This window comes from Apteryx rowi, unplaced genomic scaffold (genome assembly GCF_003343035.1).
Source record: "Apteryx rowi isolate R43461 unplaced genomic scaffold, aptRow1 scaffold_4, whole genome shotgun sequence".
Lineage (NCBI taxonomy): Eukaryota > Metazoa > Chordata > Aves > Apterygiformes > Apterygidae > Apteryx > Apteryx rowi.
In genome coordinates, this window is record NW_020450529.1 from 1,908,767 (window position 1) to 1,922,162 (window position 13,396).

General features: G+C 47.6%; 1 protein-coding gene across 1 annotated transcript in view; it reads right to left on the bottom strand.

Moving 5' to 3' along the window:
* Positions 1-13,367, bottom strand: part of GRM7 (glutamate metabotropic receptor 7) — a 315,181-nt gene extending 301,814 nt beyond the window's left edge. Inside the window, exon 1 of the mRNA XM_026074928.1 lies at positions 12,858-13,367. Within this exon, the coding sequence (XP_025930713.1) occupies positions 12,858-13,367 (510 nt within the window). The remainder of the gene's footprint in view (positions 1-12,857) is intronic.
* Positions 13,368-13,396: the final 29 nt, after the last annotated feature.

The following is a 13,396-nucleotide window of genomic DNA, read 5'->3' on the forward strand; positions in this document are numbered from 1 at the left end:
GAAAACAAGAGGTGGGTAAAGAAATGATGAAGGTAACATTAATAATACTCTAGAGAGAGGTCTTTAGCAAGTGCACTTTAAATGGAAAGGGAAGGACTGGAAGATGAGGAGGCAACATGCATCGTTTTAGTTGTATCAGCAGAAACGTAAGCTTTAAACTTCAAAGTATTATGGAGAGCAGCAGCAAATATTGKACGCAGCCAGCACACGTGTTGCAGCACAAGAGGGGTGGTGATGGACCTGAGTGTCAAGAAAATTCCAGTAGGAACGGCTGGAGCCTGGGGAATCAGTGGAGAATGTAACACAGTGAGTAAGTACTAAGCCTCTTTCCTTGTCCTTGAGCTTTACAAGAGTTAGGTTGATATGGGGAATTCAATGAGTTTACTTTTTTTTTTTAATGTGGAAATTAACTATTGGGATATACGGAATACAAGGTCACAGTTCAAGATAAACATTAGATATAAACCAACATCTATCATTGGTCCAGTTCATCCTGGAAAAAACATGATTTCTTTTTTTGGCTTTTAAATTAGAGAATATTCCTTGGCACCTCTTCTCAGTGTTTAATGCAAGCAACAAGACCTGCAGCTTTAAGCAGTAAAAGCACAAGCAGGTCATGATTAAGCAATTTTTAATATTAAATGGAGTCTTGTGTTACCGGGATTAAACATTAGTGCTGTCTGACACCATGACTGAAAAAAACATGTTGATTATGCTTATAGCAAGTTTACCAAGTTGTGTTGAAGGCATGCGAGGTATCACCCAGAAGTACTGAGACACAAGGAACCGCACGGCTCTCCCAAGGGAAAGCTCCGTACACACACTGAAAAGGCAATTTGCTATCATACCCGGAGTCAGCCCAGCCTAGCTTTCTTCAACACCACCACAACTTCTAGCATTAACCACTCAGTCTTTATCTGAAGGCGCTGAAACACAAATCYGTGTTTTAGCTCCGTCTTAGCGGCAGGCTGGTAGCGCAGCAGGCGCTGCTGGTGGACGGGCTGCTCCCAGCGGGACCCCCGAGGCCCCGCCAGCGCCCGCGCCGTCCTGGCGCGCTCACGTCAGCGACTGCCCCCCGGCGCGCCGCAGCTCACGATTCACATCGCGTCTCTGATCCCGTATTACAGGGCTCATTTGTTGTTCTGGCTACAAACAGGAGCCTGCTACAGTTCTTAAGGCCCAAGTCCTCTGACCTCATTCAAAAAAACTTCCTGTCATCCCATTCTTTTTGGTATATTGAATACGCTAATACCTAGAGACAAAAATCCTGAAAAGATGTAAACTACTCCTGTGTCACTAAGCGCTGCAATACTTTTACAAAGGAACTGCACTGAGATTGCATTGTGGGCAAAAATACCATGCATGCAACTATGAGGCTGAATTTAATGACACTGAAACAAATCTCCATTCTGATGAATGCATAATTACTGTTAATAAAATATTTATGAAATAATAAATTTAATAGAAAACCTCCCACATGTGAGCTTGCAGACTGTTATTCTGAGCAAACTCTAAAATGGCAGCAGAGAAAACAAACTTGGGAGGCATCGAGGTCTGAACCGAAGCATTTTGATTCTGGYGGATGTTGGCGTAAAGGTCTCTGGAGATGGGCAGCTCCTCTAGCCTCTCTAGAGCCCATCAAAGACAGTGGCTAGAACCAATCTGGATTTTATTATTTTCTTCACTTGGAAAATTTTCAGTGGAAACTATTTATTTATTTATTTATTTATTTAACACAGAGAAAATCTAGACTGGAAATACATAGCTGAAATGAGACAGAACTGAAAACAGCTACTCATCCAGACCCTCTGGAAGCTTAGGCTAACACCTAGGGCCTGAATCGGATAGAGATGGAGTTTCCTAAGTCCCAGCTGAGCGTATGCTAACAGTGTGCACAGAGCTCTGTCACTAAAGCATTTCAAAAAGTCTCTTTTTTGTACCTAACTTCTAGAATGGAAGGAACCGCAAAAATCTTGCTTTGGGAAGATATCTGTTGTGTCTTGTGTTGCACTTAAGTCTCATAGCATGCTGTGGAAGTGTTACAGTCAAAAAGCAAGCAGAAAATTTTCCAGCAAAGAAGATAAAAGCTGGTTATTAAGGGGAGAAAAATAGTCTTTCATGGCATTTGTAGAATATTCTTCACTAAAAGTTTATAAAAGCAAGTTAGCTAAACGTCTGCTAGGAACAGTCTAGATATATTGATCCCATCTCAGACCAGTGATTCACAACGAATAAGGAGAACTAACAGTAAAGATGAGAAATGTGGCAGGAGACGAGGTAATGATCTCTGCCGTGGGGAAAACGAGGGAAGGGACTGACAGGTCAACGACAGAAGCGGGGAGGCCGAGGAGACGGCGGCAGCTGCCTGGGAAGAGGACGTTAACCTATGGGAACCATCCAAACGCCTGTGGCTCTCATTCTCCTGAAGCCACATGAAGTCCTGCTGTGGCTATCTGTGAAAAATATATTATATGAGAGAGACATAATCCCCCTCCCAAACCACTTTCACACTCCTTCCGTAGGGTTTCACTGGATACCGACCTGTCATTTCTCCGTGCGACCGCCCCTTCAACCATTCCCATGCAAACACGGTCCAGACCGTAGCTAGGGCAAAGGGGCTGACAGCGCTCGGTGCCGCGGGAGGGCAAGTCCTGCCACAGCGGCGTTTACCAGCACTACAGACTGCAACACTCTCATCCTTAGAGTCCAGACTCATGGGCAAAAAAAAAAAGTTTACATATATTTGAGTTCTTGTCATGTTTTCCATGATCTCCTAGCACCCAGGATGAGGTTGGACAGTCAGTTGCTTGGATATTATGCGTTGGTGCCTGCATTTACTGAAGGCGGCCTCCTAGTGCCAGGACAACGGGAAGCTTGAAACTGTCCACGTGGATCAGGTCAATCTCCTCCCAGCTTGCAGTTTTCTCACTATCATCTAACACTAGAGTCTTCAGAGAAAATGATGGAAAACTGTAGTAAGACCAGTTTGTGTCCATTCTCTACAATCTTTGGATTTATAGTTCTATGTATTTAGTTGCAATCTTCTAAGAAAACTTAGGCTTAGTGCCTTTGTGCATGATAGCAATAAATAGCTGCTGTAACAATCCCATGCAGGGATCTATATTCAGTTCTACACCATAAACAAAATTTCAGATGTAGAAGTTATGAACAGAAAGGATGACTCTTYCAGCTAACCCTGGAAAATATCTATAACAACACTGCGATCAACTTTTTTGTGTTTCCAGTGACAAGCAGTGCTTAAAGACAAAACAGAATCTAGCTTATCCTTCGGATCACATTAACTCTGCAGTACTGACGATAGAGACTTTCAGTCACTCCGCTAGGCTTATACCACTTAAAACTCTGAGACTGCAGGCATCCTGAGCAGCTCTGGGTTGTTCTTTAAATCCTGCTATCAGCAATAAAAATGTGAAATCTCTAATGAAGGAAGTGCAGATACGGATTTAGACCAACCCATCTGAGAAGAACTTGGATCACAGTCATTTTTCAAGACAAGTACAGTTTAAGGTTTTGGCTTTGTCAGCAAGTGTTATACCCACAAATGAAAAGCCAAAAACATTTGTAAAACTGTAAGAGCAAGATCTAAGTGCATACCTACAGCACGCGATACAGCACAGGGACCTCACCAAAGCCACTGCCAGACTATCCAGCTTTTGAACTGGAAGCAGTAAAGCTGCTTGAGCGAGGAACTGCCTTGGGCTAACGCGAGGAGGCCCGTGCCAGTTACCCGGCTGTGTCAGCCCGCTGCCGTGGCTGCATCGGCCCAGGGACACGCCGGTGTCGGCGCTTGGCACCGATGCGTGCAGCACAGATACTGAGCTCAACCCCAGCTGCTTCCAGACAGCTCTACCAAAGCAATGCACTGCACAGCGGTGCACGCTAGGACGGAGAACGTATTCCAAGCTTTGGACAAAAACAAGACACCTTGCTTTAAGATGCGACTACAATCAGTTCAAAAAAGTGCCTATTTCTTGGCCTATCTTTTATAAAACTTTTGAAAAGGTTAGACCAGCATTAGACTAACTTTACACAAATTGTCCCATTCCTGCTATCCTCAATACGGTGTCTTCTTTCCTTTTTTTACAGCTGCCTTACCGGCAGCATGCATTTTCGGAGGCAAGAGTCCTCCGCAGCGGTACCATGAAGCAATTTCTTAYAGCAGTGATAGTGGACGGAGTGGAGCCACACTCCATCCTGCCCTCACCGTGATGGCCTGGTGTCAGCACCTGCTCTCCCGTTTCCCAGGCAAAACAGCATCCCTGAACAAAGGCATTAGAAGACATATGTTTACATATATTTAAAATACAAATGTCTAAAAAAAGATTTTATGTATACGCATATATATATACGCATACACAAGCAGAAGCACCATCCAAATGAACAGACATCTCGCAACTTCTAATGCTGCTCCTGACCGTGACCCCTGACATACGCAGGTCAGGCTATCCTTTTAACAAAAACAGAGCTATCCGAGGTGCCCTAAATGTATGGAGATTTTATCACTGCCACATCATGCCAGGCAATGGGACTTAGAAACCAAGGTCTCCTAAATCTGCATTCTCTTCCCATTTAAATGAGAGGTCTAAGTAGTCTAAGTGCTTCACATGATCTCAACACAAGGAGAAAGGCAATCTCTAATTAGGAGCACTTCATGGGTTTTATGACATGCTTGCCAAGGTCATTTAAAAATACTCCAAAGTAAGGCTTTGGCCTGCGTCTCACCCATGACTAAGAGGATATATACCCTGCAACACACCCATTCATACAGCACGCTGATGTCTTTCTCAGAACATCCCAAAATGACACAGCAAAAGCATCACTTATCAAAATATAAACCAAATTACATTACAGAGAAGCTGGGCAATATTCCTAGAGTTTAGGTTTATCCGGAAAAGTAACATCAGTTGTCAAATCTTATCACTCGAAGTGCTCAACCCTCTGGAGGGCGAGAGGCCCCGAAGCTGYTCCCGCAGCCGTTCAGCCCTGGGACCCGCCGGGAGGCCAGCAGCCCGGTACAGCGCCAGCGGATCACAGGGGCGTTCTGCCCACACAGGCTTCAGCTATCAAACGCAGCACGCGTGAGCCTTGACGCCCAACTCCACGCAAGCTCCGTCACGCTCAGCAGCCCCCAAGTTACAGAAAAAATGGGTCCCAGCAGCCCAGCCTGGGCGAACTGCGGCTGTGCCATCTGGGCAGCGCTCCTGMGCTACCTCCCCGTGGAACAGGGGAGCACAGCAGAGATTAAAGGGCGGCTTGGGAGCAGAGGCCCGGCAAGAAGAGCTTTTACACCATTCCTGCGTATTAATTACTGTCATTCGAAGTGTCTCTTCCCAATGTAGCACAATTGCGCGCTGCAGACCAGCAGCTGGGCAGGCACGGGAATTGCTGCGGCAAGCTGACAGGGGACGAGGCCTCTGCGGGGTGCGTGCGCGCGCCCCGAGCGCCCCGGGCCTCGCCGGGCAGCACCGCGCCACTCTGCGCCGCCRCGAGTCCCCACGGCTACCGCGTTCTGATGGTGCATGATAGGACCGGGCCTCGCACTCTGCTAAACGGATGACAGTTCGGAACTCCTCCATCGCCTGCAGCAGGGGGCGTTTATAGCACCTTGTGAATCCTTAGTAACAGGCAAGGTTTTGAGAAATACTTGTTTTCCTTCAGAATTTTCTTTGCCTGGATACCCATTCCACCACACTAATGATCTGACTGTACTGGACACCATGCTATCCAAATGGCCTTAATTACATGCTTCATATCTTCCAATATTATGGTAAAATTCATCATAGTCCTACGTCTGGGACAGTCACCATTGTCATTCATTGAGATTAATCTGAATATCACTATAAATAGAAATAACAACATCTGATATTATGATACAGAGTATTATGCTGGATCGTTTTAATGCCTCCAAGCAAAGCTCATTTAATAGAATAAAATACAGAACATAGTCCATGTAGTTTTACAGTATTAGCTTTATGAGATTCAAAACTAGATCAATATTTCTTTCATAAAAATTAATGCCTTGAAATGATCCCTCCATTTGTCATTCCAAAGAGGTCACCTTATTTCAATTCGAAGAATGAACTGGGAATTACACAAACGTACTTGCTGAATATATGCTTTCACCATACAGGCTGACCCGTTCTAACATCCGTATGTGCTGCCCCTCGTGCCAGCGCCAATTCTCTGCTAATCCTTTCCTCACATAAGCACTATCATCCTTCTCTGTCTCTCTTTATGAGCAACCATCCCTCTCCCGGCAGAACCAGTCTTCTTCCAAATGACCCTTTACAGTCTCTTCTACCTAAAGTCTACAGAGAGATGCTTGAAAACAGATAAAGAACTGAGATTACTGATAATGTTGAACTTCTTTGCCTTGTCAAGAAAATAAATTTTACCTCCAAAATACTGTGTTCCATAAAAATGTATTCACAGCACCTCCAGCCTCCCATTAGTAACTCCACATGTAAGCATTTGAACTCTTTGAAGCATGGATTTTCCTTTACTTTTGGTTTATGCAGAGGAAATAAGATTCCACATATATTAAATGTAGCAGTATATTAACAACAACACAGTAGGACTGCATGGATCAGCTTGCTGAAATGTGCTAGGTGCATCAGTAACAACAAGGACAAATGTTTAGAGACTGATAAAAATTAAAGCTTGCTGAGAAATGCAAGAGAAGTGGCAAAGAATTAATGTTTACTCTGTTTCCTATTTTCAGCTTTTTGTAAAACTCTCTATATGAATCCAACTGAAAGCTGAAATAGCTTTTAAAGATATATCATTGCTCCATTTTCTAAAACCTGCATTGTCTTACTAAAAATTAAAAGAGGAAAATGCAATAAACTGATGAGTTCAAAAACACTGTATTACACCACAAAAAAAAATTGCTTAAATTGTATGTTAGGCCCCAAGTAGCAAAGGTAACCCGTAGTTCCCCCATGGAAGGGGCACTGTCGTATATTACATTGGCCATTTAGTATCATCTTGCCAATTTGAGTTTGGCAGGAGGTATCTGAACACAAACCTCTGGCTTTGCAACCAGATGCTATACAAATGGAGACCTCGGGGCCTATTTCAGATATTCCCTGCAAGAAACTTCAAACAAGCAAACCAACGAGAGGGAGGGAGGGGGAGAAAGAGAGAGAGAGATAGAACAATTAATTTGCAAACACTTTTGCTATAGGGTGAAGGAGTTTATAGAAACACATCAGGTGAGCAGCATAAAATTCATTAAAACAAACACTTATGAAGCATCTCTTGAAATCACAGAATCACACGTTCCGTAAAATGATTCTCATACAGTCCTTATCCTTCTTCTCCTTGATCATTCTGCAAATTGAACAGGAAAAGGAACTGATRGCTGCTGAGAGCCAAACTGAATTCCCACAAGTCAGAAGCTGAGAGCGCGCCATAACCTTCAGCAATACCCGTCCCAGCAGCTCCAGCGCTGTAGCTCATCCAGTCATAGGCTATTGATGCAGGCGGCTACCACTGTTTTGGCAGAGGATAGCCTAGCTCAGGCTTCTTGGAAAGTGCACGCACTTTTCTAAGAAAAAAAGAAGCATACAACTTCCTAGAGCTATTCTCCCTGCCCTGTTCACTCTCCTTGGACTTCCACGTTTACGATGCATCTTTGATTCTTTGAGAACATATACCGGTTTCATTGCGAATACAGCGACAGGCTGCCTAAGACAGGCAGCACGACTTCCACCTTGCTCACTTGGTACCAAAGCGTCCACAGAAAGTAAATACAGCCAAAAGCACCTAAGGGATCTAAGGGAAGTTTCAAATTACATTTCCAATCCGACTGTATCCTTCATCCCACCACATTCCCTGAAGGGGCTTGGCAATGTACCCTTACGGGCCACAAGAACCACCCCGATAAAAGACAGACAGCATTTAGACAAGAAAGAATGACTGTTGATTGACTATTCAAAATCACATCCACTGAGGACAGGAACCTGAAGCAGTAAGCAGTTCATTATTAAAGCTTGTAATGAGAAGTCTGTAGAGTTTTAATGGAGTCCAAAAATCAGTTTTCCAGTATACGAAAGGAAAAAAAAAAAAAAATCAGTGTGCAGATATTCCTCATACTGCATGGCTTCACTCACAAAACCTACAAAATGGATAAACCACTTGGCAATTTTTTCAGCATAGTTATTGAATTTCATGGAGTTAAATTTTTAAGGAAAACTATGACATTGTGAAGTAATAATATTTTTTAAATGTGACACTAGCAGTCTAAAAACCATACTGTCTTGGAATCCCTGATGCATTTGGAAACAGCTTTCCAAATTGTTAGTGTTTTATTTTTAGAAAAGATTTAATTTACAATCTGCATACTATATATTGGCATTCTCTAATAGAATTTTATTTTGAAGAAATCAGTATACTTGACATACTTAACTATTTATGTGTTTATAGCTCCACGGTCCCCCACACCTCTTCCATTACTGCTTTGCTGCATTAATCCTGGGCCCTGTAACAAAGCTAAAGGCCCTGCGCGCCTGGCAGCACCGCTCGCCGCACCTCCCTGACGCTCGCAGCTTAACCATCGTCTTCAAGCTGTATTCTGCTGATCCCTAGAAAAATCTATGCAAGTACATCACTTTCCACACAGAAAAGTAAATGTAACCTCTTCTACAGAAATCCACGTATTTTAAGGCAACCACATCTTCAGTGAAAAACATGCTAGAGTTGACRACTCAAAAAGTTGCAAGTCACTAATCTTAACGCTTCAGATGGGCCAAGGACGGCAGCTGGGGAGGGTCGGGGCCATCCCGGTGTGGAGCACGGGGAGACTGTACACAGTGCTCACAACAACCACAGGTCCCGTCTACAAATGGAAAACCGGCTCCTCCACGGGAGCTCCTTTGAGGGCACTGCCATCCCCGAGCAGCAGGGCGCCTTCAGTCTGCTTCGGAAGACAACGAAATTAAATAACATAGAGGTGCAAAAATCAAGCACCCGGCCAGAGGCACTGCCCTGGAAACCGGAGCCCTTTCCGGGCCAGCCATGGCCAGCCCAACGAGACTTCACCGAGCTCTTCTCAAAAGTGAGTCAAACGTTGGGCAATGCTTAAGTACGTCTTAGCCTTGGAGTCTAAATTGCTCCTGAGGGTGGGATTTAGGCGCTCTGCTGGGAGACTTTTGAACTTTTTAACCTAAGCAACTCCTCTCAGGTCACACGCAAACTTTGTAGCAATACTGAACTCAGACTTGATTTCCTCCCTCCTCCTCCTCTAAATCCTGCACTTGTGCAGAGGAGTTTGTTTGCATCTCTCATTCGTTTAAATTTTGCAAGAGAAATGCTCGAGGACTTGGCCTTAGGAGGCATCTGCTGCCCTCATCTGCAGTTCCTGTGTCCATCTCAAGCACGCTGACACATGGCATGTGACTCCAAGACGGAGTAATGACCCATCCTGCCTATCGCACGAATCCGGCAAGCCTCTGACACCTTCCCTCTGCAAGAAGGAGCAGGTGAGTCAAGTCCCCCCCGCCGCGGGGAAGAGCCTCCTGCCAGCTCAGCAGGAGCTGCACCCAGACCCGGCCTCGCAACGCCGCTCCCCACGCTCCAGGCACAACCCCCCCCACCCTGACTACTGCTATTATGTCTTACTGAAGGTGCAATTCAGGGATGTGCGGAGAGATGTGGAGGCACTTTTCCTTTAATCATACAGGAAAAAGGAAAAGTCTAATAGCCCAGTGCAGATCCTTCAATTTTTCACCAAAGGGAAGCTCCTACAAAACTTCAAACAGTAATCGCACAGATGAACTGAAATTCAGAAGACTTCAGTATGGTTCTACCCTGCTGATACACCCGCTGCCATTAGTTGAAGATACTCCCAAACCTCTATGCTATATTGGGAACAGAGAGGTGAAGTGCATGGGGAGTTATTCTAACTTCTTATGCAGAGAGCGAGATGAATAGCCTGAATCTTACCCATCTGAGGGAGAAAGATCCATAAGCCTCATTAGCTGGTTGAGGAAACCCCACTGTTCTGTACAGGTTGTACATATATTTTCCATGCATTAATGATAAAGTACAAGTACCTCAATTCTCTTCCAATATACTGTTAAAAAATGTAAACGCTAATACATAATGTTTCTTTGCATTGGACTCAGCAGATGGAAGGAAAGAGTTTTCATCTACATTATCTTAGGGAAAAGTCGGTTTGCGCCTATTGCATAAATACAAATGTTCAAGAACCACTCATCCAYGCCCTACAATACTGCTAAGGTCAGTAAAACCTATAGTGATCTGTAGAAACCTGCTGGCTGCAAAAGCTGATGCATTCGAGAAAGTGTGTAGGTTAACAAGTTTTTTTTCCTTCTGGTAATTTATACCTTCTCACCCCCCACACAMCAGTATGCAGCTGCTCGTTAGGTCCAGTTCTTCTACCTCTTTTAATATTTCTTTCTTTCTTATTTCTCTCTGGCTGAGCCATGTTCTGAACTGTGTTTTGAAGGAGGAGAAGACGAGAGGGAACAGTTTTACTGCATGAAAAATCTGCTTAGAAGGCRGCAGAGCCAAGCTGTAAAACATATTCGGTAAAATCTCTCTCAGAGTGTACTAGTTTCTGCTTTCGGGATGATTTGGTTAAAAAGCAATTTTGAACAGATGCTTAGTCACAATATGTTAAAATGTTTACATACATATGAATATCTCTACRTGTAGAAAGCTCCCAAAACGTCTTGTTTTCTGCAAACTCCATTACATAACATCGACACCACCAAAGRTTTTGCAGGTATCGTTTTGGTACATGGAAGGTTCGGAGTGCCCAGGATTTGCTTCTGAATGAGGTCTCAGGACACAGCGCCCAGGATTTGTTTTTGAATGAGATCGCAGTATATAAGAGCTGGCCAATTTCAATCTACTTGCTCACAGGAGTCTACAGCAAATCAGCATTTGCTGAACCAGGACTTAACCAGAACTTCAGCACCGCTCGCATCCCTCCCAGCTTCTCGGTTCTAGCTCAAACGGAACATGAGATCATCTATTTTTCAGTCCCGGAAGGGGTGTTTATAATGCAAGAAGTCTTGAGCAGAAATGAGTACCATGTACCTAGCGATGCCAAGCATGCACGCACGCACACGCAGCGCTGCTTTCTCTGAGACAGCGTTTCAATACCAAGAGCCGCATGTTAAAGCGGCACAGACTGCTACAGATTCAGCATACCGCTGAATCCAGAAGTGGCACAAGTTGCATTTTAATTCACCGAGAGGGGGATGAGAGTAAGAAAAACAAAACGAGATCCTTAATGTTTTTTCAGGACRGCAGACAGGACTGAGCCCATTCGGGCAGTACGAAGGGCAGGGATGGGAGAAGATGCATCGCTCAGTTTGCCTTGCATGTGATGGCTCTACCTGGCACTGACAGCCAGATGGGAATAAGGAGCAACGGTGACTACTGACATCAGAGAGTGGATTTCCCGTGAAAATCCCACAAGTTTCCAGCTGGGGGAGGAGGRGGATCTCCCCACCCACAGGAAAAAAAAATATGCAAAAATAACAACAAAAAACCTAACCCCCGTCCCCCGCTCCTCAGTGAAGACATGGATAAGGAAGCAAGAAACTCCGCTGTGTGATGCATCTGGTGGCGGCTGTGTCGCTGCCGCTGCCCCCGCGACGGCTGCCTCGGAGCCCTCACCGCTCCGCTGCCGGGACCCCCGGGACGAGCCCCCCCGGGYGGGCTGGGCCCGGCAGTCCCTCGGCAGCAGCCCCTGGCTGAGCATCCCCCAGCACCACCCGGCCCCCRTGCCCTCGCCCGGATTTTGGGTGTAGGAAAAAGGCAAAAACATATACCCCTTGCGTGGGGGGGGAACGACTGGTCTCTAAATCCTAAAACGCAGCAAGCCTCAACCCCACCTCGGAAAAAGGCATTATCACAGCACGAACAGGGAAAGAGACGGAGGAAGGAAAAAAAAAAGCCGAAGCAAGCGCTGCAGCACTTCTCACACACGCGCACACACACGCACGCACGCAGCCTTAATCCGCGTTCCCGGCTCATCCTCCAGCGCTTGCGAGAGCCACGAGCGCCTCGGGCACGGCGGGGGCGGCCGGAGCCGCCTGCGCAGCCCCCGCGCCGGGCTGCGGCGATGCCGCGCTCCGGCCGCTCTCCAGCCTCGCGGGAAGGGCTGCGCTTCCCCTCCTCCGCCGCCTTTCTGCTGCCCTGTGCAGGCAAATCCTGCCCCCGCCGGAGTTCGGGGCTTGCCCCTGCCCTCGAGGAGGGCACAGGACCGGCGGCCCCGACCCCCGCCCTGCCGCGGCACCAGGCTGCCGGCGCAGCGCCGTCTCTGCGCCCCGCGCTGCCCAGGCGAAGGGAAAAACGGCCGGGACAAGCCCCCAGCCCGGCCCCGACCCCGGCCCCGACCCCGACCCCGACCCCCCCCCGCTCGCAGCGCCGGCGCCGCTGCGGCCAGCACCCCTGCCCTCCACCGCCCGCGAGCATTTCGTGCGCGGAACCCAGCCCGGCCGTGCCCCCGCTGCCTCGGGCGAGCGTCTCTGCCGAGCCATATTTCTCTCTAATGCAAACCCATTTAAATCATTGCTTTTTTTTTTTTCCCTCCGCCACGGACTGCTTCTTGCAAATGGGGCGATAAATCCAGAAAGTGCCATGCACCGTGGAGTAGGGAGAAGGAGGAGACGCCGAAAGGGAGCGGGGGGTGCGAGGGAAACGAGATGCCGGGGCGGGGGGGGAGCAAATGAAACACCTGAAGGGGCAGGAAGGGATTTGAGAGCCGCGGAGCCGCCGCTTCCCCCGGCGGCGCGGCCCCGGCAGCGGACACCGAGCAAAGCGGCGACCCGCTCGCCCGGGGCCACAGGAGACCCTACCTGGAAGAGCCGGAGGATGTTGGCCACCATAATGGACACGGAACTTCCCGATGCCCCGATCACGCCAACTACTTTTTCCGGCTTGACAAACACCGGTGGCTCCCCGTTGGTGCACCTCACGTCGGAGGTGTCCTTCTGGATGAGAGCCTGGACGAAAGTGAGGGACTGCTCCAAGGCGTAGGTATCTCGGGAGCAAGTGTCCAAGATGCGAGCACCCAGCGTGACRTTGGGCAGCAGGTCCGGGTCGCTGTTGATCTGGTCCAGCGCGTACAGCATCGCCTCCAGCCTGTGGATGCCGTTCTCCTTCTTGATGTCCCCGCAAGGCACGCCCGTGGGTCCCTTGGCGTGGACGGGGAAAAGGCCGCCCAGGGTGATGTCCCCCTCGAGCCGGATGGAGTGGGGCGCGTACATCTCCTGCCCCTGGGCCACCTCCGAGAGGAGAAACTCCAGCAGGCAGCAGGGCAACTTCATCAAAGTCAGGAGCCGGAGCAGCCTGCCCAGGCGGACCATGGTGCCGCCGCCGCCGCCGCCGCCGCCCG